Source organism: Rhinopithecus bieti, unplaced genomic scaffold (assembly GCF_001698545.2).
Source record: "Rhinopithecus bieti isolate Rb0 unplaced genomic scaffold, ASM169854v2 scaffold_15143, whole genome shotgun sequence".
Taxonomy (NCBI): domain Eukaryota; kingdom Metazoa; phylum Chordata; class Mammalia; order Primates; family Cercopithecidae; genus Rhinopithecus; species Rhinopithecus bieti.
Genome location: NW_016808091.1, coordinates 852,289 through 877,892, shown reverse-complemented (window position 1 = coordinate 877,892; position 25,604 = coordinate 852,289). Strand labels below are relative to the sequence as shown.

The 25,604-nt window shown below is 47.2% G+C and overlaps 1 protein-coding gene across 4 annotated transcripts in view; it reads left to right on the top strand.

The window, feature by feature from the left end:
• The window catches only part of ARHGAP22 (Rho GTPase activating protein 22), a 211,138-nt gene that overhangs the window by 113,979 nt on the left and 71,555 nt on the right, over positions 1-25,604 (top strand). Inside the window, exon 1 of one of the 4 annotated variants that reach the window (XM_017885523.1) lies at positions 16,083-16,182. The exons of the other annotated variants lie outside the window; for them this stretch is intronic. Coding sequence (XP_017741012.1) covers positions 16,131-16,182 — 52 coding nt within the window. The 5' untranslated portion in view covers positions 16,083-16,130. Of the gene's footprint in view, positions 1-16,082; positions 16,183-25,604 lie in introns of those variants that run through there. 4 annotated transcript variants of the gene reach the window in all.

The following is a 25,604-nucleotide window of genomic DNA, read 5'->3' as shown; positions in this document are numbered from 1 at the left end:
ATCCCAGCTGCTTGGGAGGCTGAGGCAGGAGAATTGCTTGAACCTGGGAGGCAGAGGTTTCAGGGAGCCGAAATTGTGCCATTGCACACTCCAACCTGAGCAACAAGAGCAAAAGCTGCTTTTTCAGTTCATCTTACCTGCCTGATCTCTATGGGGTTAGAGTCTGTGTATACTAGTGCACATAATAAACTCAAATGCAAAGATGGCTAGAAAATGATGGTTATTATGTATTGGCTGACTTATTTGACACCCTTTATTATTTGTGCTGTGGGGTCATGGTTAAGGGCAAGGTGCTCAGTCATACTGTCTGAGTTTCAATTACGCCTCAGCCTCTTCCCAGATCTGAGGCCCAGGGCATATCACAGAACCCTGTAAACTTCAGGCTCCTCATCTGAAAAATGGCTGTGACAAAAGTAGCTCCATATAGGATGTTAAACGTGTTGCTTGGCACATTGTTAGTTATTGGTAAGAGCTCTAAATTAATTTAAATAAAACATTTTATTATAAGTCAATGTATTTAAATTATTTTACAGCTCTTTACCAATAGCTGATTAGCACAGCATTACAATTGCAGTGCCAGAGCAAAACAACATGAAGGAATACAAGTATTTATTCCCTGCATTGCTAAAACACCAACACTGATTATCAATATTTTCTATGAAAAGGTGTTCAGAATACCTAACATTTTAAAATCCAGCTAAAATTAGACATTTCAAAGAAAAGTAAATATTAGAAGCATTAAGTGAAAACAAAAATCTATGAAATATAAATGTTAAAAATGTTACCCTTCTCATACTAATTGTTAGCAGATGACATGAATAAAATGCTATTCAAAAGTAATGAACTAAACCCTATAGGGTAAAGGAACTACTGATAATATTTGGAATGAAAATCTACTATTTGATGTTATATGAATCGTGAGCACATTTTTGTGCCCATTTTTTCCAGCTGCTGAAACCTTTTCTTTCACTCTAGGCTGGTCAAGGCAATGGTGAGATGTTCCAAGCTAAATTTCAAACTAATTTCCAGTATTATCCTTTGAGTTTTTCATCTTCAAGTAATTCCATTTCGTCTTCCACACTTTAGAAGATATCTTTTATTTTAAACTCTCTTCTTTTTTTGTTGGCAGGAACTACATTTGTTTATTTGATCATGAGCTTTAGTTTCATTTCAGAGAAAGTGTTCCTGGTTTGTGATCATCTTCCCCAGTGTTAATGTGGGAAGGTGGAGATGCCAGTGGGTCACCTGGGGCAAATTCCAGGCTAGAAAGTCTCTGAAGCAGAATAAAGATTACTATCATGATGGAGGCAGCGTAGTTCACCTCCTCCTGGGTTGTAGAAGAATAGAAAACTGCTTTCTAAACAAGCTTTCCTTTACTGGATCCAAACGCCTAATGTAGTGTATTCCCAGGTGTAAATAGTTCTAATTTTTTTAAAAAAAATCACAAAAATACTAATAGTTCAGCAGTTCTCAAAAGCACATTATTCTGGAATACCAGAATCCCAAAAACTGGAATTACAATTATTGAAAAACACCAGGTCTGGAGAGTCTTTTGCAAATCAGTTGCCTTTGTGGGTTCCAAGAACGTAGTGTTGACTTAAGACTGAGGGGACAGAGTTTGGAAGGCCAAGGCTGGGAAAGAAGGGAAGTTGTTGCCTCGAGTTGAATAGTGTCCCCCAGAATTCATGCCCGCTGGTAACCTCAGAATGTGATCTTATTTGGAAATAGGGTATTTGCGGATGAAATGAGCTAAGAGGAGGTACTTCTGAATTAGGTTGGCCCCAAATCCGATGGTTGGTGTCCTTATAAGCAGAGGAGAGGACAGACAGGATGCACAAAGACACAGAAGGAGGAAGGTCATGTGAAGACAGAAGCAGAAGTTGGGGGATGTGTCTACAAGCCAAGGGTTGCTAGGGAACCTGAAAGTCACCAGCAGCTGGAAGAGGCAAGGTAGGATTACTCCCTCAAGCCTTTAGAGCTCCACCGCAATCCTGGACTTCTGGCCCCCAGAACTCTAACCAAAGAAATTTCTGTTGTTTTAAGCCACCCAGTTTGTGGTAGTTAGTTATGGCATCCCTATGGAAAACTCATACCATTGTGGCATTGCCAGGGCCACTGGCCCTCCAAAGCAGGGCCCATGCTCACTAACCTTGGAATCCAGTCCACACTCTCTGGGGCCAGAAGACCAAGCTCCTGCTCCTGCTGTCCACTCCTGGCGTGTCCCCCATCTTCCTGAACCCTCTCTCTGCCTAGCACCTCCATCCATGCAGCATGCTGCTCCAGCCATGCTGTATCATTTGCTTGGCCCGAGGCACAGCCCCTGGGACTTCCCGTGCTGCTCCCAGAGGCCTATGGTCAGGTGGGAAAAACAGAGCTGCAGGCATCCAAGAGACCCAGAAGAGGACCTGCTGCTTCCCCCCCCACCCCCCCAGTGTGTGCCACCTTGGAAAGTCACCTCATCTCCCTGAGTCTCACTGGATGGTGACACTAATGACCTTTGCAGGCCCTTGGCAGAGATTTTGGAATACAGCAGTGCCTGGTACACAGCAGATGCTCAATAAACATGAGAACCTCCCATCAAGTCAGCACAGGAAAGACTGAGAATTCCAGCATCTTGGAGAACCAGGCCTCCTCTGATGGACTTGGGGGCAGAGCTGGAGCATGTGGGGACAGGAGCAACACATCCCTAGCGAGGCTGGATAGGGATGTGAGCCACCTGTCCTCATCACATGTACACAGGCGGAGGATGAGGAGAGGGCTCTACGTAGGGGCTCTGGTCCACAGTCTTCCCTGTCTGGCACAGAGCAGGTCTCCACAAATACTGGTCGCAGGAATAATGCTGGAGAAGCAGAGGACCCTCTGGCTGATGCACCAGAGCAGAGTTGCAAGACCAGTCACCCTGCAGGGGCTGCCCTGAAGGAATGTGAAAACCAGAAGGATTTATTTCCTTTCATTTTTTAAAAATTAAGAGAAGCTAACCTTCTTTGTCCTGTGAAGGGTCACTTAAGTGGCCCTCTTAGATATGCAAATGCAAGGCTAGAAAGCAGCTGGCCTCCTGGGATTCCTGTATCAGCAGAATTTTTGCAGCCCTTGGTGATGGGTTTTATTTTTTACTGAGTGGCCTGGCAAGGATGGTGCCCTTCTTTGGCCTGTAGAAGAGGGGTGATTGGTTGAGAGAGCTGGGGGAGGAAAAGAAATTTGTGGACTAATTTGCCCAAAGAGCCCAGGTTTTCTGAAAGGAATGAGACAAATACACCAACACAGTGTTTTCACACTTTTTTTTTTTTTATAAGAAATAGGCATTACATTGCCCCCTGGGAGCCAAGGGCAACGGAAGCTGAGGCTTCAGCAAACACTGCTATTCCTACATTCTGCGTCTTCTGGAATGTTCTGTCCTATGTGAGTCTATCTCTTTCGTAAAAATTCCAGACAAAGCTCACAGAATTGATTTCATGACCCCTCTAATGAACTGGTGTCCACAGTCTGAAAAATGTTTTTTGAGATTTGGTTTACAGGAGGTCTGTTGGGTGGATTGAGGCCTGGCTATAGGAAGTGGGGAAACAGAGGCACTGGAGGTTGAGTGAGTCAACCTGGTACTGAGTAACTAGCAGGTGGGGGGACAGTGGTCTTCTGGAGCTATACAACAGTAGAGCTGGGTCTGACCTGGCCATCTGAGGCCAACTCACCCTGGAAAATAGTGGCGAGGGCACAAGAGCTTACAAACTTTGTCCTCTAGCATGAAGGTCCCCTGCCTGACCCTGCAGAGACTTGGCAGCCCTTTCCTTCCCCTGGAGACAGCTCCACAGGCTCAACCCCCTATTTCTATACAGCTGTCATCTCACTGGCAACACCAAGGCCAGCTTAGAAGATACCGGCTCTGTGCCCACCACCCTGGGGCAGCCCAGTGCCCTCGTCTGGCAGAGACCTCACCACCAGATTGAGCAGAGTGCAGAGGTGTTCTCAGAAGGCAGAACACCCTCAAAGAGTTGCAGTTTCTGCAGCAAAACCCCGAGGAACAAGGGACCTTCCCCACCCCAACATCTATCTACGCTTTGGACAGGGCCCAGGGCAGCCTCTGCCGGGCCCCACCCTGCGCCTTTCTCCTTCCACAGCTATTTGGCAGCAGCAGGCGCCCATGCCCCCCTTTCCTTAGGGCAGAAAGTCCCAATTCCCTCCCCTCCACCTATGAGCACCCCTGGCCACAGTTTGCTTCACTAAGAAAAGGAAGGGTGTCGGGCACTTGCAATGTGCCATTCTCTTTTTTTCATATCACAGCCAATGCTGACAACCCTCAGGGCCTTCGCCCCTTTCGCTGTCCACATGAAGTGAGAGTCTTTCAAGATGGTAGAAGTTGGAATTCAATTCAGACAGCTTTGGAGTCAGTTTCAGTCAAGGCAGTGTGGTGGCAAAGCACCAGCTTGGGTGCCAAAAGTCCTGACTGTCCCTTACAGCACCTCACCCCTCTGGATCCGTGTGGCAGCCAAAGCCTCTGCTCCTCTTGCAGCCGTGAAGATTGACTCCACTTCCCATCCTCCTTGCAGTAAGACAGGGTCCCATGACTAAACCCTGGTCAAGGAAACATGGGTAGGAGTGACAAGTGACCTCAGAGGCTTCTGTAGCTGCTGTCAGCACCAGCTCCTAAAATCCCCTGATAAATTCCCTGCCCCCTCTCCCTGCATCTCACAGCAGGGGATTCAGAGGAGGACACTGAGGTTCTAGAAAGAGCCTGGGTCCCTGAGTGACCACATGGAGCAGCCCACTCGCTCCTCCCTTTTCATGCTGACCTGCAGGAGCCAGTGACCTAAGCAAGAAGAGTCTTTAAGGGATTAAGCCACTGAGATTTGGGAGTTGTTAGAGCAGCAAGCATGAATTACCTGATTGATGTGCCTAGTTTCCTTATCTGTAAAAGGAGGTTATCAACATCAGTCTCAGGGTTGTTTTGTCAATGACTTCTGATGCAGTGAAAACACAAACCCAGGATCTGACACATTCTAGGTAACTGAGGTCCCTCCTTACAGCATCAGCAGCAGCCGCAGCAGCAACAGTACAAGGAGCACTAGTTAACTCCGAGTGTGCACAGTACTATGCCCCCAGCTGAGTGCCCCAGACACCAGATGGGCCTAGTTCATATACAGGGTCTCATGTTCTATAGCATGGGGGTTCTGGGAGCCTTAAAAGGTATGGAGGACTGACTGCAAATGCTTTGTAAAATGAATTTTTCCTATAACTGCAGACCATTAAGGTGATATCTGTAAATAGAATGCTAAGCTGAGGGGTCACACATAGTAAAAGCGAGAAGTAAGAAAGTAAGGATCACCCTGGAGGCGGACACCTCAGTTCTAATTCTGACTTTTCCACTTACTAGTTGGAACCCGCATAAATTACTTAACCACTTCAAGCCTCAGTTTCCCCATCTGTAAAATGGAGATTGTCATAGGGTTCTTGCAGGGATAAATGAGTTAATTTATGCAGAATGTTCAGAACAGTGCTTGGCATACAGTAAGTGGCATGTATGCCACTAAATGACTCCTGCTCAGACAACCGAGACTGCCTCCCACCCTGAGTGCATGGTAGGGTCTGATGTCATCACAGCCACTGGGAAGTACCTGTCCCCTTTGGGAGCTGCTGCTGTGTTTGTCCATATGGCAAGGAGAGAGAGCCCTCTTGGCCCCATGGCCTCCTGCTCTTTCCCATGCTGCACTTCTCCTGGGGATGGGGGAGGAAAGAAAGTCGGAAAAAGCAGGTGGGGCAGGGTGGGGGTGAGGCTTCAGGGAAAGGACAATGGGCTTTGTAAATCCCTCCCTGGGCAGGCTGGCCAAGTTCAATGGCTTCAGGCCACATGAACAGCAAGAAAAATGTGGCCCAGGAATTTCTCCCCAACGATTCCCCTTGTCTTTCTCTGTGGGAATTTGGAGCTGCAGACACATTCCTTCCATGAACAGCGTCCACAGCAGCTGAAGGCCCATTGGCCTGAGCTGGGGAACCTGGCTGGCCGGGCACTTCTAGAGCTCTGCCCCTATCGCCCCCCACCACCCCCTGTCAAGGAGTGGGCACTGCCAGTGTGCCAGAGAATGCACTCTCGCTGGCAGACCTCACAGCTTGCTCTGTCAGGGACTGACCCCTCCTGGGCACGGCCGGCTCCTCTCCTGAGCCAAACTGCCCAGACAGCTTTCACAGCTGCTTTTCCACAATCTGTCACCCAGAAGTGGAGACTAGACATCTTGGAGAGAATTCCCATCCATTCGCTTTTTTTTCTAAGCCAAGTACTTCACGACTTAAGAGGAAATTACTTCCCAGATGCTCTAAAATTCTTTTAAAACAGTGTAAAATACAGTCCACAGGCCAAACCTGGATCGCCACCTGCTATTGTACACAAAGTTTTATTGGAACACAGCCACACCCATTCATTTACATATTGTTGGTGGTTGATTTCACGCCACAATGGCAGAGTTGAGTAGTTGAGTTCTCTGTTGATACAGAGACTGTGTGGTCCTCAAAGCTTAAATATGTTTACTATCTTCCCCTTAGAGAAAGTTTACTGACTTCTGGTTTACTCCTTTGTTATTCCACAAAGGATTTGAAATGGCCTCTATTGAGAAGACTTAGAATAAAATAGTGATAACACAATAGTCCAAAATAATTGAGAGCCTGAGAAAATGCAAATAAAAATAGCAACACAGGCCAGGCGCGGTGGCTCAAGCCTGTAATCCCAGCACTTTGGGAGGCCGAGACGGGTGGATCACGAGGTCAGCAGATCGAGACCATCCTGGCTAACACGGTGAAACCCCGTCTCTACTAAAAAATACAAAAAAACTAGCCGGGCAAGGTGGTGGGAACCTGTAGTCCCAGCTACAGGCTGAGGCAGGAGGCTGAGGCAGGAGAATGACGTAAACCTGGGAGGCGGAGTTTGCAGTAAGCCGAGATCCGGCCACTGCACTCCAGCCTGGGTGACAGAGTGAGACTCCGTCTTAACAACAACAACAACAACAACAACAAAATAGCAACGCAAAATCATGAACCACAATACAAATATGAAGACTGTTGGGACCCACATATTTGCCAAAGCCAGGCTTTAAATTTTTCTTGAGCTTCCTGGAAGCCAAAGGAAAAAGAGAAATGAGACAAATCTCATTAAAAGAAAGAAAAAAGAATACCAGTCCTTATGGGATCTAGAGCTTTTTCTAGCACAAAGATGTATGGGACTTGCTTCAAACAGAAAAAGGATAATACCCAACTTTCCCATAATCATATACTTAGTTAAAAACAAAACAAAACAAACAAACACAAAAAAACAGAGCAATGAGTCTGCAAAATGAATAGCAACTGCAATGCTGTTGATGAGGGTCAGTACAGGGACAGGGGTTCTTGTTAATATGTCTGACCAGAGATTGAGCTAGATATCTAAAGGCAAAGCAGTTGGCTTCCATGCACTGTGCTAAAAGTGCATAAAACATTTTGAGAGATAGGGTGTAAGAAGCCTCATTTCTGCTTATCATTTCTGTAGATCTATTTGTTTCAGAGCAAAAACTAGAGTTAACTAAGGACAGCCCCAACTTGTCGCTAACTGGCACAAAGTAGGCCCTTAAGAAATTGCTTGTTAAAAATGAGGAGGTTGTGTTAAAAGAGAACCTTCCAATTCCAATGTCCGTGGGTCTGTGGTATGTGGACATACAGTATGTGTGCACACCGAATTTCCGCCAAACTCTTAATACAGATCAGAATTATGATGGGAGAAGGGGATGGGGGCAGGGAGGCAGGCCCAGATGAGACCTTTACCTCCAAGAGGCAGGAGGCAGTGAGTGGTTGTTAAGAAGGTGACCAGTGGCGTTCAGACTGCCCAGATTGTAGGACAGGCTCTACCCTCTACCTACCAGGTGTGTGATCTTGAGAGCTCGCATAACCTGAGCGGGTGTCCATATCCTTACTTATAGATTGGATCTGATGACATATCACCCTTATGGGCTATTGTGAAAATTAAACAAAATAATGCCCATGAGTTACTAGTGCCAATCAAAGGTATGTTTTGTGATAAGCTTTCTACAAAGTGTCTTCATCACGCCCTTCTTCAACAAGCTCTCTACCAGAGGCCAGGGCTGGCAGGAGACAGACATTATTCTGAAAAGCTAGGAACAATGACCTGCAGTCTCAATCCAGCACTCCACAGGACTTGTCTTTTTTAGCTGGAAGTCTCAACTACAGTTATGTGTGCCTTCATCCCATAGGCCATCTTATTCACCATCAAGTCCTGTTCCTTTTCCCAAAAAAATATTTATCATAGAATTGTTAAGATCACAGGCTAGAAAGCAAGATGGGCTGGGTTCCGATCTGAGCTTAGCCACTAATTAGCTGTGTGACCTTGTGCAAATGACTTCACTTCTCTGTACTTCAGTGCCCTCCTCTTGAAAGTGGAAATAATGATGACATCGAATGCATAGGATTGCTCTGAATTCTAAGTGAATGTGCATATGTCAAGCTCTTAGCCTGGCACATTGTCAGGGCCAGATAGTGCTAGCCATGAGGATTTTGCATCACTTCCTATGTTTCAGCTATCTGTAACTGCATAACAGACTACCCTAAAGTTTAATGACTTAAAACAACACACATTTTCCTTTTTTAAAAAAAATGTATTTCAATAGATTGTTGGGGAACATGTGGTGTTTGGTTATATGAATAAGTTCTTTAGTGGTGATTTCTGAGATTTTGGTGCACCCATCACCTGAGCAGTGTACACTGTACCCAGTGTGTAGTCTTTTATCCCTCACCCTCCTCCCCCATTTTCCCCCATTCCCCAAAGTCCATTGTATCATTCTTATGCCTTTGCATCCTCATAACTTAGCTCCCAGTTATGAGTGACAACATAAGATTTTGCTTTTCCATTGTTGAGTTACTTCACTTAGAATAATGGTCTCCAGTTCCATCTAAATTGCTGCAAATGCCATTATTTCATTCCTTTTTATGGCTAAGAAGTATTCCATGGTATTTATATACTACATTTTCTTTATTCGCTCATTGATTTATGGGAATTTGGGCTGGATCTATATTTTTGCAATAGTGAATTGTGCTGCTATAAACATATGTGTGCAAGCATCTTTTTCATATAATGACTTACTTTCCTCTGGATAGATAGACAGTAGTGGGATTGCTGAATCAAATGGTAGTTCTACTTTTAGTTCTTTAAGGAATCTCCACACTGTTTTCCATAGTGGTTGTATTAGTTTACATTCCTACCAGCAGTGTAGAAGTGTTTGCTTTTCACCATATCCACACCAACATCTATTTTTTTTTTTAATTTTTTTTTGTTATGGCCATTCTTGCGAGAGTAAGGCGGTATTGCATTGTGGTTTTGATTTGCATTTCCCTGATCATTAGTGATGTTGAGCATTTTTCTATTTGCTTGTTGGCCATTTGTATATCTTCTTTTGAGAATTGTCTGTTTGTGTCCTTAGCCCACTTTTTGATGGGATTGTTTGTTTTGTTCTTGTTGATTTGTTTGAGTTCTTTTTAGATTCTGGATGTTAGTCTTTTGTCAGATGTAAAGATCACAAAGATTCTCTCCCACTCTGTGGGTTGTCTTTTTACTCTGCTGATTGTTTCTCTTGCTATACAGAAGCGCTTTAGTTTCATTAAGTCCCATCTATTGATCTTTGTTTTTGTTGCATTTGCTTTTGGGTTTTGGTCACGAAGTCTTTGTCTAAGCCAATGTCTAGAAGGTTTTCCAATGTTATCTTCTAGAATTTTACAGTTTCAGGTCTTAGATTTAAGTCTTTGATCCATCTTGGATTGATTTTTTTTTTTTTTTTTTTTTTTTTTTTTTTTGAGAGAGTCTTGCTCTGCCTCTCAGGCTGGAGTGCAGTGGTACGATCTTGGCTCACTGAAACCTCTGCCTCCTGGGTTCAAGCAGTTCTTCTGCCTCAGCCTCCCAAGTAGCTGGGAATACAGACGACTGCCACCACGCCTGGCTAATTTTTGTAAATTTAGTAGAGATGGGGTTTCACCATGTTAGCAAAGCTGGTCTCAAACTTCTGACCTCAGGTAATCTGCCCGCCTTGACCTCCCAAAGTGCTGGGATTACAGAAGTGAGCCACCGAGCCCAGCCAAGTTGATTTTTATNGAGAGAGTCTTGCTCTGCCTCTCAGGCTGGAGTGCAGTGGTACGATCTTGGCTCACTGAAACCTCTGCCTCCTGGGTTCAAGCAGTTCTTCTGCCTCAGCCTCCCAAGTAGCTGGGAATACAGACGACTGCCACCACGCCTGGCTAATTTTGTAAATTTAGTAGAGATGGGGTTTCACCATGTTAGCAAAGCTGGTCTCAAACTTCTGACCTCAGGTAATCTGCCCGCCTTGACCTCCCAAAGTGCTGGGATTACAGAAGTGAGCCACCGAGCCCAGCCAAGTTGATTTTTATATAAGGTGAGAGATGAGGATCCAGTTTCATTCTTCTATGTGTGGCTTATCCCAGCACCATTTGTTGAATAGGGTGTTCTTTCCCTACTTTATGTTTTGTTTGTTTTGTTGAAGATCAATTGACTGTAAGTATTTGGCTTTATTTTTGGATTCTCTATTCTGTTCCATTGGTCTATATGCCTATTTTATACCAGTACCATGCTAAAAACAAAACACATTTTCTTTATTTGCTCACTGTTCTGCAGTGTGGCCATGGCTTGGTGGGGACAGCTTCTCTCTGCTCCACATGGTGTCACTTGGAGAATCCACTTCCAGAACAGCCTCACTCCCAGAGCTGGAAGTCAGTGTGGTTGCTGGCTTAGACCTCAGTTCTCCATTTGGCCCCTCCACATTGCTAGGTTGGGGTTCTTGCAGCACAACAGTCTCAGGACAGTTCCACTGTTTACAAGGGGGTGCTTTCACTAAAGTCAGGGAAAAGCAGAAGCTGCCAAGTTTTCTTAGGACTTAGACCTAAAATTGGTCCAGAGTCACTTCTGCTACCTTCTGTCAATTAAAGCAGCTCATAGGGCAGCCTAGATTCGAGGGAGGGGGTTACATAAGATGCAAGAACTGGAAGATGTGGTTGGCTGGGGCCCCCGAGCTAACACATTGCCCTGCCTGGTCTCCATCTCTTCCAACCTGTGTTTGCCCCACATCTCTCACCTGGCTTATGCCTTTTGCATCTTTGCTTTCTCTCTGCTCCAGTCTCCCCCTTCCAGTCCCTATCTCACTCTAGCCACCAGGCCAGCCAGTCAGAATCACAGGCTGCATCATGTCTCCTACCCTAAATGCCATGTTGTGACTCCCCCCATCCGAGTAAAGAGCAAGTTCTTAATGGGATACTACTGCACCCATTGGAGGACTGTGTAGTCCATGTGAATTGCTATAAAGGAATACCTGAGACTGGGTCATTTATAAGGAAAAGAGGTTTATTTTGGCTTACAGTTCTGCAGGCTGTACAGCATAACACTAACATCTGCTTGGCTTCTGGGGAGGCCTCAGGAAGTTTACAATCGTGGCAGGAGGCAAAGGGGAGCATACGTGTCCCATGGCAAGAAAGCAAGAGAGAGAGAGAGAGAGAGAAAGAGAGAGAGAAAGGAGGAGATCTCATACCCTTTTAAACAACCAGCTCTCATGTCATCTGCCCCATGACCCAAACACCTTCCACTAGGCCCACCTTCAACACTGGAGGTCATATTTCAACATGAGATTTGGAGGGACACACGTCTACACCATATCAGAGGCCATTCCTGTGCCATCCCCTAAGGTGTTGGACCCCTCCTTGCAGCCCAGGTCCCACCTCAAAGCATCCTCCTCCTCAGAGTTTTCTTCACCACCCTTGGCAGACTGGCTTTCTGTCACCTACAGCTCCCAGGGTAACCTCCTATCCCCCGCCCCACACTGGACTGGCTTTGTGTCAGGCATTCAGCTGTGTTCAGTCATCATTTGTACCTGAGTGAAGGAAAGAATGATCATTATAGGCTCCCTAAGCTATGCTAGTGGCTAAGATGGTACACTCCCATTTATACCCTTCCCCTGAGCTACCCAGGGCTGAGCTCACACCTGAGATAGTGCTGTGAGGGTGCCTTGGATATTTTGGGGAGGAGCAATCCAGACTCCTGCATTGGAACTACAGAGGACATGTCCTGAGTCTCCTAAGAAAATCCTTGAATGGCCTGGGACATATCTGGGACCAGGGGCTCAGGCCTCACAGGCTTCAGGATCCCAGTAGCAGCACCCCCTAGAGGCAGCTCTACATTCTCACCACCCAACTGTGGGTCTCCCAGAAAAATGGAGTAAAGTGGCAGGAGGTAGAGCTCTGGATGAATGGGCAGCCTTTATCCCATGGAAACTTTGTCCTCAAAGCTAGCGTCCAGCCTCCTCCCAGAGCCCACTGTGCCCACTGGATATCTACACCCTGGCTCTAGCTCTTCTGTCCTGTGCCTGGTGGTGGGCTGGAGGTTGGCCTTCCTGCTGGGAAACATGTCCTAGAGGCTCCCACCTCTGGACCTTCTTCTGGAGCAAGGCAGCTTGAGCACAGCTAGAGCCTTGCAGCATGTGTGATCTTGATGTTTTGGCTCAATTCTAGTTAGTTTGGGGTCATGATCAATTTGGGTGGCAGAGCTATGTTCAAGGAATTTGATTTTTCAGACAAAGTCTATGCTAAATGGGTGCTTTGCCAGTTGCAGCCCATGACTTTAGGCCTAACTAGGGAAATACTACCCATTCTTCTGTTTATTTAACCGTTAAACCATCCATCATCCATCCTTCTATTCACCTATGGCACACATCCATTCAACCATCCCTCCACCCCTCCATCAATCTATTCACCTATCCACACCTCCATCCAACCAACCATCCATCCACCCATCCACTTCACCTAACCACCCCTTCATGCAACCATCCATCCACCCATCCATTCATCTATTCACCTATCCACACCTCCATTCAACCAACCATCCACCCATCCATCCATCTATTCACCTACCTACACCTCCATCCAAATATCAATTTCTCCATCCATCCATCCATCCATCCATCCATCCATCCATCCATTCATCCATCCATCCATCCATTTACCCATCTATCCACCCATCCATCCATCCATGCACCCATCTATTCATCCACCCATCCATCTTGGCTCTGCCACTTGCTACCTCATTGGTCTTGGGCAAGTGTCTTCACCTTTCTGAACATTAGTTTCTTCCTTTGTAAATTGAATCTCATGGCATCTGCTTCATGCGGTTGTCCTGTGGTTAACTGAGATAACCTTTGTGAGTTGCCTGGCACATGGTGGGAAACATATAGTGAATGTTATTTTCCTTCCCCTTGAGGAAGAACACACAACTAAAAAACTATAAAAAGATAATGTGTAATTAGAAATTAAAGTGTGTGAAACCAAAGGCAATAAAACAAGAAGCCCTTGCCTTCCTATTTGTCTACTGAACTGCCTTGGGAGTTGATATTTAAAGCCACTTTGAAAAGTCGAGTATCCCAAAATATATTTAAACTGTTCAATAGGGACGTTGACCCTTTATAATAGGCTCATTTGAAACGATCCTGCTTTGCTACTTCCTCTTAGAAAGATAAACAAGCGGCCCACAATGGCCGCTGTGATGTTTTCTTTTAAATCTTGCTTTCCAAATGTAGGACTTGGCTGTTGGACAATCACCCGAGGGGCTCGCTCCCCGCAGATGCTCTCCCTGAATGCAGGGAGCTCTAGCTTGGAATTCCTGGGGCCTCATTAAGCCTGCTGTGACTAAGTGATCTTGCCTGGTGCTAAAACTGTTTAAAATGACTTGGCAGCAACCAGAAGTCAGGTCTCTCTGTTTTTTCTCAGTTACTCTCTCTTTGTAACCCCCGCCTACATGTCATGAAGTGAAAACATCTTTCTTTCTGGATCTAAGGCAGAACAACCCTTCTCTCTCCCCAAAGCCTCACCCTGGTCTTTCTGAGGAGTTAAAGGAGAGGGAGGGAGACAGAAATCTGCCTCGCTGTTGTTAATCTCTCCTTTGAATGAAGACTTAACTCCCGGGAAAACCTCTTCCCTGCTCTAAGTCATTCTTTCCTGCCCCCACATTTATTTAACTCTTCTGCTCCGTGCCTTGGGCAGCCTCTGCTTTCCAGCCTGCCCTTACTGAGATTCTCCTCTGAGACCACCTCTGTTCTCCCCAAATGGAATTGTGGTAGGGAGGGAGGGAGAAAATTCCACTCAAGTAAAGGCCATCAGAGCTGGACCACAGCCCTGCTTGAGGGTCAAGAACAGATCCTAGGAACTGGGGGGTGACAAAGAACCTTACATGTAGAAGCCTACTCTGTGCCAAACACTTAAAAATATAATTATTTCAATCAAAGTAAATTGATTATTTAGTTACACAATAATACATGATTATGTTTTCCTTTTACAGAATGAGACCATTTAAAAAATGCCAAAGTCTCTTGACACCCACTTTACTCCATTCTTGTTCCACCCTCTCCCCAAAGGGAACCACTTGTTTTCCTGTTTTCCTCCCATATATTTTTCTAGGCTTAAGGGCCTAGAACAGAACATGGCATAGAGTGAACACTATAGTAATATTTTGTGAGTATGGGTATGTGTTTTACATAAGTGCCATGAATCCATACATCTCAAACATTCAGCCATAGTACTCTCCTTTTATATCATATACCATCTTATGAAAATTCCAGTGTATTTGATAATTCTTTCATTTGTTTGCTTGTTTTGAGACAGAGTCTCGCTCTGTCACCCAGGCTGGAGTGCGGTGGCCCAGTGTCGGCTCACTGCAATCTCCACTTCCCGAGTTCAAGTGATTATCGTGCCTCAGCCTCCTGAGTAGTTGCAATTACAGGTGTGCGCTACCATGCACTGCTAATTTTTGTATTTTTAGTAGAGAAGGGATTTCACCCTGTTGCCCAGGCTGGTCTCAAACTCCTGGGCTCAAGTGATCCACCTACTTTGGCCTCCTAAAGTAGTGGGATCACAAGCAGGAGCCACTATGCCTGGCCAATAATTCTTTTACTGATGAACATTTTGGTGGTTCCAACTGTTTGCAACCACAAGCAAGGCTGCCGTGAATAACCTTCTATAGACTTTCCTGGGCATGTGGGCACACATTTCCATGGGGTACATATGAAGAAATGCGACAGCTTGCTCCCAGGGCATCAGCAATTTTAGTTTTAATAAAGCAGCTTCCATGTTACCTTCCAAGGTGATTGCACGAAACACACTCTCATGAAAAAGTGCCCAAATCCTCGCCAAGACTTGATGATGACGATAGCTCACACTTGCAAAACACTTAGCTACAGGCCACTTGGGTTCTAAGTCCTTGCATATATCAACTCATTTAATTGCCACGACCATCCGGTGAGGCAGTTTCTGTTATCTTCTCTGTTTTATAGGTGGGGAAACTGGGCACAGAAAGAGTTTGAATAACTTAATTCTTAATTTGTGCTAAGTGGCATCTGAACCGGTATCATTTCCCTCACTTTTCAGGTGAGGAAACAGTTTCAGAGGGGAGATGACTTATCCAAAGTCACACAGCTCATAGGTAGCCCGCCAGGTTTGAGGGTAGCCTGGGCAAACACTCCCTCTTCCTACTACTGCACAGCCCAGGTGAGCTGGGAAACTGAGAGCTCAGTGGTCCTGAACACCCCCGACCAAGTCATCCTTGAGATGACTGCCCAGAGGATGCTGGTGGGGGAGTCTCCCTTGCACAGCGAGGGCGCCCCTTCTTCGATTCTGCGCAGGGAGGGCAGGCCGGTGTGGCCCCCAACCCCTGCTTGGCTCCCAGGGAAACGGAGGCAGCCCCGGCTCCGCGGCGCCCCCTGGCGGCTCCTGGGCGAGCGCGCGGCCCGGCACCCCGGAGAGTAACGGGCCGTGGGGAGGGCGCCGGACGAGGGCAGGGAGCGGCGCGGGGCGCCCCGGCGCGCGGAGATAAAAGCGGGCAGCGGGCGCGGCGGGCGTCGATCTGCGCGTTCTCCTATTGATAGCAGGGGTCTGCCCGGAGGCGGGATGGCCGCGGCGCGGGGCCGCGGTGGAGTGTGAGGGCCTGGGAGCCCGCGGGCCGGCGGCCCGCCACCCTGCGCCCGGCTGGGCACTGCCCGTGGGCCGGACCTCGGCCGCGCCGCCCAGGGGCGCAGGCGGCAGGCAGGGAGAGGAGCCCAGCGGCTGGGCTGCGGGCGGCTGCCATGGGGCTGTGCTGCTGCAAGGACTGGAGAGGACACCTGCGAGCGCCCAAAGGTAACTCTGGCGCGCACGTGCGCCCCGCTCCCTGTGGCCGCCGCCAGAGGCTACCAGCCCTGCCTCGGGGACTCGCCACCGGGTGTCCAGGGCCGCCCGCACCTGCCTCAGCTTTGGAAACGGCTTAGGTGCGGCTGCTGCTCCGCTGAGTCTCCTAACTTTGGAAGGGGAGCCTCCCCCTGACTCGGGGCGCGGAGGCGCATCCCAGGGCTCCTCGGTCTCCATCTGGGAGTGGGGGTGGGGTCCGGCCCCAGAGCGGGAGTGGGTAGAGCCGAGGGGAGGGTCCGCCCTTCAGGGCCCGGGGCTGACCGCGGCGCCGGCTGCAGGTCCGCCAAGTCCACGGCCTGGGCGGAGGAACCCCCGGCGTCCAGACCCGCCTCAGGTTTCTGCACCGCGAGCCCGGTCCGCGCCCTGCGCCGCCCCTGCGGCTTAACCGCCAGGAGAGGAACCATTCATTCTCGCCCGCCTCTGTCACAAACTTGGACGGTGGGGCCCTGACTCAGAGTTTTCCAAAAGTCGCGGCGGAACCTGCGAGCAGAGCTGCTTGAGGAATGCAGCAGTCTTGGAGAGGGCCCAAAGCCCAGAAACACGCTTAGGACGTTGGCGGCCGCCGGAGGTCCGGCCTCCCGGGGGCTCTGAGGCCCAGCCGACTTAACCCTTGACTGACTGAAATGATCCCTGTTGATCGTTGGGGACATAGTGGTGCATGCCTTTCCTGCAGCGTTCGCTAAACTCTCTTGACCCTAACACTCACCTGCCGAGCTTATTAAGCATGCAGATTCCCAGGCCCCACCCTGGCCTGCTGGGTAGGCTCTGGGGAAGGCCTTGGGAAACTGTGTATTTAAGGAGTTCCCCAAGTGATTCCTATGGCCAGGTGAGTCTGGGAAGCCTTGCCTGTAAACCATATAGGGTAAGGCAGGCTCTGCCAGAATGAGCACCAGGTCTTCCTTCCTCCAATAAGTGTATTCTGCATCCAGATACAGAAAAGGTCAGACAGCTTTCGACCTTGTCCAGGTGAGAATGTACAGGCTGGTTTCACAAAGGGTTTGAAGTAGCTTATAACACGTATAATACTTAACTATTTAAAAACCTAAACAGGACCCTACATTTACACAGGAAGTAGAGAGGTCAAGGGAAAATGGAGCCCAGTTAATCTGGCCATGAGGTAGGATCTGTGGTTGAGCCTCTTTGCAACCAAAACCAAGTGAAAAATATGAGTGCTGTAGTTGCAAGGTTCTCATTGTCCCAAAGCAACATTTTTCTCAGCTTCTGATTGTAGAAAGAATGAAAAAGAATTTTGCACATGAGGCTTCATTCTTGGAAGCAGGGGCCAAGAGCCCTGTGTGTGGTGTCTTCACTATGACAATAGCTAGGGCTGCGGTAGGATTCAGAGGGCAGGGTCTTGCTGCATGCTTCCGGAGGGCAGGTCAGAGCCCAGGATTTCACCCCCGCCAGGGCCTGGACAAGCAGCTTTAGTCTCTCTTGACCCCTCCTCAGTAAACATGGCAAAGGGTGTCCCAAAAGCAAGGGTGGGTTTACAAAGTCTTGGTTAGGGAGGACATAGACTCATTAAGCAGCCCCAGAAAAGAGCCAGGGGCACCTCCTCTTGCTTAGGTCTGTCCTCTGGGGCTATGGACCCCCAAGGCCAGCTGCTGGCTTCACCAATCCAGGTAAGGAACAAGCCTGGTCCAGGAGTGTTCCCTAGCTTGGCCCTACCCTCCCACCCACCCGAGAGACGGCTGGCCACAGCAGCCTGGGAGTAGGCACTGAATCTGAAGTGCCTACAAGGTTCTGCAGCCCATGGAAGTTAGCCAAACTGGCCAAGTGTGTGGGGAGCACTGTGGTGCCAGAGTGGATGACCAGCCACTGCCTGGCAGGGAGGAGAGAACCCATGCAATTTTTGGAGAGTCTGTGGTTCAAGGAAGACAGATGTTTGATCTCTTAGTGTACAAAATCTCCAAAGGTTTAAATGCTGCAGGCTCACTTAACAAATCTGAACCCATGTGGCCAGGCTGGCTGGGTCGTGGACAGTCTGAACCATTGTTCACAATTAGTTCTGCAATAAACACAGGAGGGGTTATTTGGTCAAATAATCTTAGACATCAGGAATTATGAAACTTTGGAGGATTTTTCACAGCAAACAGAGCCTTTGCCACACTGGCACAGTTGTGCCTGCTAAGTCAGGTGGATTGTAGGTATGGTCTCCACACCTTTGCCTAGGGAACCTTCTTTTCATAGAACATTTCACAGCACCCATATGTGTGGACACACTTTGAGAAGCGCTGCTTTGGACATTAAGCTGTTCAGTTGTAATAGCAGTAACACAGTATGTCTGTGTATGTATCCGTGTGTGTTTAGCTTTTGCCACCCACCTAAGGAGCTATCTGACTCTCTAGCCTAGAGATGTGTATGTACATTTAGAGAGTCCATTAATCAATTGATATCATTTCAATTAAAGCAACAGCTAAGACAACAATTGTTCTTATTGATTTCATTCTTGGATGTTTCTGAATCAAACTCTTACAACAGAACATTTTCGCATGTTTGTCCCTGTGTAAAAATCTACTTGATAAAGTAGAAAAGCTCAAATATTCTATAATCTCATGAAGAGAGCAGCAAAAATATATCAAGAGCCAGAGCCACATTAGTAGGTGTCGTCATCGTGCGTTTAAAACCCAAATCCTGGGCTTTATCCAGGAGCTCCCTGCTCTCCTGCTGGCTGCAAAGCTGCAGGTGGGCACAGTGGGTCTGGGGAGGGATTGTTGCATGCCTTTTTCAGGGGGGAGAGGGTGTGATATGCTGTGGCATTCATCCCACGTAATATCATATGCAAGACAGGTTGTCACACATAGAGAACTCCTGGGTTCCAGGTGCTCCCAAAAAGCTGAAAGGTCAGTGAGCAGGATCTGATTTGTAGAGGATGAGCCTCCCCTAAAAGCAGAGGGCTCATGTACTTGTCTGAACTCAGGGTATTGTTTCTGGGGCATGTTTCCAGATGCATCTGTATTTAGAGCTCTGTGATGGGTCTATTTGGTGGCAAATTTCATTTTCTTCAGCTTTGCATTGTTACCCAAGGTGGAGATTTGGAGGAAGAAGGTGGTACTGGAGCACAACATGGAGTCAGCTTTTGTTCCAGGGCGGTGAGGGGCAGGAGCGGACTGGTAGGCCCTTAGATCCTGACACGCACTCATTCTCTGCCACTGCTTCATCTCCAGCTGCCTCTGGAGCTCTTCGCCCCTCATCCTTCCCGCTGCTGTCAGCAGTAGCAGCTGAACCTTGCCTTCTGGGGTTTTGCCCATGATGAGGTCCCGTGCTCTTCCCGACATCCTCACCCTCCCTCCCATCAACTACTGTCAGCCCATAAACCTGTCTGAGTTGGTCATCCAAAAATTCAAAAATGAAACCAACAAGGCCAATTCCTTATCCGGCTCTATGCTCCATAAGGCCTGCCGATTGTTCCTCCCCTCCATTCCCAGCATCAGGGAACAGTGTGCCCAGCCCTGACGCCCCTTTGTCCTCCTTCCCACTCACCCTGGCCCCGCTGTCAGGCTCTGCCTTGAAGGAGGTCATCTGCACTGGACCAGGTGACCAGTCCTGACACTCTGAGCACCTCCGAGCCTACTCCCCTTAGGCCCCTCCTGGGCTGCTGAGGGCTGCCTGAGGACTGTGGCTCCCTGAATGCTGCAGCGGAACAGCAGAACTAGGGCTGAAGGCAGCCCTGCCCTGCTGGCTTTTGGCTGTAAATTTGTTCACTTTCTGAGCTGTCTCCCTCGAGGCCCTGATGACTGTGCTTACCTCTAAACAAATGCCCCCGAAATTCCCCCTCCATGCTCTGCAGAGCCTGTCTGTGGCCTGCAGATCCAGAGCCCATCATCAGACTCCAGTGCAGTCCTGCACTCCCACTGCCGCTTCTCCTGCTTTCCTGGCTCTCGACCCTGCCCTCTTCTTCATTTCTCACAACCAAAGGCTGTTGGCTCCTGTGCTCCTGCCTTCAAGGCCACCGCAGCACCTGTGCATTCCCTCGTCGACTTGTCACCTTGATGGCACTGCTTCCTGGCTGGCCATCCTGTGTTCACCCTTGCCCCTTCTAGTCCACTGCCCAAGCCGGCATCTATCCACAGCTCTGGTGACACTATGGTCCTCATCAAACCCCACTTTGGCCCCACACTGCCTGCAGAAAAGGCTCAGCTTCCCAGCCTTGGTGGCACTGTGTTCCCCCTTCCCCCTCCCAGGCTCCCCGGACCACGCAGCCTGGATCTCTCTGGTCTCCACACCACATCACTTCCTCTCAAGATGCCATCAAATGGGCCTGAGGGCAGTCGAGCTTGGGCAGGTGGCCTCTGCCACCTCTGAGCCCCAGACATCAGGTCCAGTTCATTTCATTCCCTTTGGTGCGGTGAGCCTGGGTCTGCCGCTTGTGATCACCTTGTTACCTATGTGGCCTGGCACACACTGGCACAGAGAATCAGTGTACTTGTGAGATGAAGAACATAACACTAGCAAGAGCAGGAGTATGGGCCAGAGACAGGAGGCCATCGAGCTCACCCTGCGGGCTCGACCCAAGCTATTGTTGCGGTTCAACCCAACACCCGCAGATTCCGGTGGACATTCAACTGTGTTTATTACATGCAGTTGTAATAGATGAGCTCTGGGCTATGGGTTCCTGCAGGCGCGCGTGACTGGCCCTTTCTGGTGAACAAAGTATAGGCTCTCCAGGCATGGGCTCACTGGAGGTGCTCAGGTGCTCAGTAGCCACGGTACAGAGGCCAGTGGGCCTGGGCAGGAATGCTGCTGTTGATCTGGTGCAAGATGAGTGGACAGAGTGCCCTGCTCTGTATTGGAGGAAGAGGGCAGGAGGCATGGCTGTCACTGACTGGGTGATAGGACCGGTTCTGCTGTTCTGCTGCAACGTTCAGGGAACCACAGTCCTCAGGCCAGCGCAGTGGCTGCCTCCTGCTCTGCCATTCCGTCTCTGCTCCTGTCCCCAGGGGCCTGCACATTCTGATGTTCCTTGCTTGCTTGCTCGGCCCTCTGGCTGGCAAACTCATCAGAATCTTCAGTCATTTTCCCGGCTCAGGCCTCTGGCCCCTGGACACCTCCATTGGATGTCTCCTGGGCTACAGATTGGCCAAAACTAATCGGGCTAAAACTGAACTCTCAATTTCTTCCTTCTCCTCCAATTTGCCATCCCCACGTCCTGCCAGTTCTATTTCCAAAGTGCACTTGAATCTTTCTGCTGTCTCTATGCTGTGCCAGCACCTGCGGCCCCATCTGCTGCAGTGACCTCTCCCATGTGGACCCTCCCCAACTCCAGTCCCTTCTCCAGTAGCCAGTGTGGCTGTGCAGGTCACCTGCGGGGTCTCACTGCTCCCTACTTACGCATGCTCAGTGGTTCCAGCAGCAGTGACAGTTGATTCCCAATGCCATTCACTGCCGGCCTTGTGGTCTCCAGCTCCCCACTTCCCCATCCTCCTCTCACACGTGGCCTGCTTTTGCTTTCCTCATTTCTCTCTGCCTGAAGTCACCTTGCTCCTTGTTTGTCTGAACCTAAGTGTCACTATTTCCTGAGAGGCCTTTTCTGACCCCTGTTATTTGCTCACTTGCCATTGTGTATTTTTCCTTTAAAACACTTACCGTAATGTGTAAATATACATGTGTCATTACTTTGCACAATCTGTTCCCTCACTAAGTGAGTCAGAAGCTCCCTGAAGGCCAGGGCAGACTCTGTCTTATGCTTGCTGCTGGGAAGGCTGGCCAGGGGCCAGGCGAAGTGGCAGCCCTCATGTCTGACTTGATTTTGAAGGCAGTAGTGGGCTGACACGGACAGATGTGAGGCCTGGAACCACATGCTGGGATGTGGTCGAGCCTTGCCATCCTGCAGGCCATGCTCAGGAGACTGAGCCTCGAGGCTTCTGGCCCCACTCCATTTCTGAGAAGGGCCGCTCTTTGTGACTTCTTCTCCACTCGGTGTCCTGCACAGCAGCCCTGGGGGTTTTTCAAAAAGGGAACCAGCATCCAGCAGAGAAATTTGGTTTCATTTCCTAGCCAGGCCTCCCCCTCACCCCTCTGAGCCTCTGCCCTCCCATCTGTAATGGGGACAGGCATGCAGGCCTCAAGACTGTCAGAAAGCCCAGCAGTCCCAGCTCCCTGCCACTCAGAACCTCAGTTTCTTTAGTTTCTTTATCTGGAAAGAGGGAAACAGGCGTGACTCGATGATCTCTAGGTCCCTGGTGGCTTGAACCTTGATGTTTCCGCAAGGAAACCCAGAACTGCTGTATGCACCTAGCAACAGGACATGAGAAGTCCTGGCGCCCCCTCCTACCTGCTTGGAGATGAGTCCTGTGGCCTTTCAGCTGGAGGGTGGGGGCTCAACAGGGTCAATGCTGCTGGCCTCCAGGGTTGGGGGGTTGGCTGTTATGGCTCCAGAGACGAACCAATCCTGGGGAAGCCCTAAGTCCCTGACCTCGGCCCTTAGGGCAGCAAGCCTCCCGGAGAGCTTCAGAGGCCTGAACTCCTGAAGGGAGGAGGAAGAAAAGGCTTGGAGGTGTGTTTTCTCATCTTGTTACTCTGTGGTCCTTGTACCTGTAAGGGGATACTCCTTCAGGAATCCTGGAACCAAAATGGGGAATATCTCAATGAAATGAACCCCTAAAATATCTCTGCCTATCACCCACCCCCAGCCAGCTATGTAGCTAATGCTCATCCTGCCTAAGTTGTCTTTTGCTGGCTCTTCTCCTAAGCATCCTATCACTGGACTCTTTTAAATAGCTGTATTGAGGTGTATTTCGTGTATTATAGAAATTAGTTCAATTGAATTGAATTTGAATTTATACAATTCAGCAGTTTTTAATATAGACACAGAGTTATGTAAGTGTCACCAAAATCTAATTTTAGAACATTGTCATCACCCCAGAAAGAAACCCCATGCCCATTAGTAGTCACGTCTCATTCCAGAGACAACCCTCTCCGCCCTTGTCCCCAGCCCTGCAGCCTAAACAACCATGAAACTATTTTCGTATAATAAATATGTTGTATTTTTGTGATTGACTTCTTTCACTTAGCATGATGTTTTCAAGGTTCATATATGTATGGCTACTTCATTCCTTTTTAAGACTAATATTCCATAGTATGAATATACCACATTTTGTTTATCCATTCATCAGTAGATTTGGATTGTATTTTGCTAGTTTTTCTTGAGGATTTTTGTATCTGTATTTATAAGAGATATTGGTCTGTAGTCTTGTATCTGTATTTATAAGAGATATTGGTCTGTATTTATAAGAGATATTGGTCTGTGGTCTTGGTTTTTGATATCAGAGGACTACTGGCTGGCTACATAGGAGGAATTGAGAATGGTTCCCTCTCTTCTGTTTCTTGAAATGTGAACATTTGGTATTAATTCTTAAAATGTTCAGTAATACAGATTTTAAATTTCTTTTTCAGTTGGTTTTGGTAGTTTGTGCCTTTCTAGGAATTTGTCTCCTTTATCGAAGTCATCTAATTTGTTGGCAAACAGTTATGGGTTTTGTTTATTTATTTATTCATTTTTGAGACAGGATCTTGCTCTGTCACCCAGACTGGAGTCCAGTGGTATGATCATGGCTTACTGTAGCTTAGAACCTCTGGGCTCCAGCAATCCTCCTGCCTCAGCCTCCCAAGTAGGTGGGAGTTAAGCACATACCACCACACCTGGCTAATTTTTAATTAAAAAAAAGTTTAGAGATGGGATCTCACTGTGTTGCCCAAGCTGGTCTCAAACTTCTAACCTCAAGCAGTCCTCCTGTCTTGGCCTCCCAAAGTGCTGTGATTACAGGTGTGAACCATGGTACCTGGCCACAAACTCTTTTTCATATTATCCCTTACAATCTTTTTTATTCTGTAAGTTTGGTAGTGATGTTCCCTATGTCATTCCTGATCTTAATAATTTTCTTTTTTTCTTGGTCAGTCTAGCTAAAGTTTGTCAAACTTGATAATTTTTTCAAAGAACCAACTTTTGTTTTATTGATTTTTTAATTTTTCCTATTGTTTTTCTAGTTTTTTTGTTTTGTTTTTTGAGTTAAGGACTTGCTCTGTCACGGAGGCTGGAATGCAGTGGCACAATAATAGCTAACTGCTGCATCTAACTCCTGGGCTCAAGCGATCCTCCTGCCTCAGCCTCTTGAATAGTTGGAACTACACGTCCCAACTCACCCCTAAGTACCCAAAGATGCTAGCATAGATGCCACTGTGATCAGCTTCTTTGAGTATTTAGAAGGGAGTTGTTCAGTTCCCACATATTTGTGAATTTTCAAATGTCCTTTTCATTGATTTCTAATTTCATTCCTTGGTAGTCAGTGAATAGACTTTCAAACTTTGTTTTGGTTAATCCTTAAAAATTTTTAAGGCTTACTTTATGATTCAGTAAATGGTCTATCCTCAAATATGTTCTGTGTGCATTTGAGAAGAATGTGCATGCTGTTGTTATAAGGTGGAGCATTCTACAGTTGTGTGTTAGGTCTGTTTGATTTCTTATGTTGTTCAAGTCTTCTGTTTCCTTGTTGATATTCTGCCTAGTTTTATTTTTGAAAGTAGGATATCGAAGTCTCCAACAATTAATAAAATCTCCTCAGTTCTGTTTATTTTTGTCGTGTTAATTATGAGGTTCTGTTTATAGGGGCATATATGTTTATAATTGTATTATCTTCTTTCTGCAACTACTCTTTTATCATTATAAAATGTTCATTCTTTTTGTGTCCAGTAACATTTTTGTTTTAAAGTCAATGTTGTCTGATATTTGTATACCAGCTCTAGATCTCTTTCAGGTATTGTTTTTATGGTATATCTTTTCTCGTCATTTTACTTTCAACCTACTTATGTCTTTAAATGTAATGTGTCTCTTATAAGCAGTAATGGTTTGATTATTTTAAAATTTATTGGCCAATCTTTGCCTTTTGTTGGAGTATTTATTCCATTTATATTTAATGTAAGTACTGATAATACAGATTTATGTTAGCCACTTTGGAATTTGTTTTCTATACACGTTATATCTTTTTTTGTTCTATTTTTCCATTACTGCTTTCTTTTTGTGTTAAATAGAAATTTTCCAGCATGCCAATATAATTCCTTTATTGTTTCTTCACAGTATTTTTTTAGTTATTTTCTTAGTGGTTATTCTGGGGATTACAATGAACCTCTTAATTTTAAAAAATATAGTTCAGATTAATACTTTAGTGGTTTACAGAAACTTTGCTCCAATATAACTGTGTGCTCCCTGCTGCCTGACTCATTTGTGCCATTATTGTCATACTAATTACATCTTTATGAATTATTGGAGTTTTGTAAGTATTGTTTTACGCAGTTGTCTTTTAAATAGAAGAGCTATAAAAATACATTTATTTTGTCTTTTATGTTTAATCATATATGTGCTCTTCATTTCTTTTTTT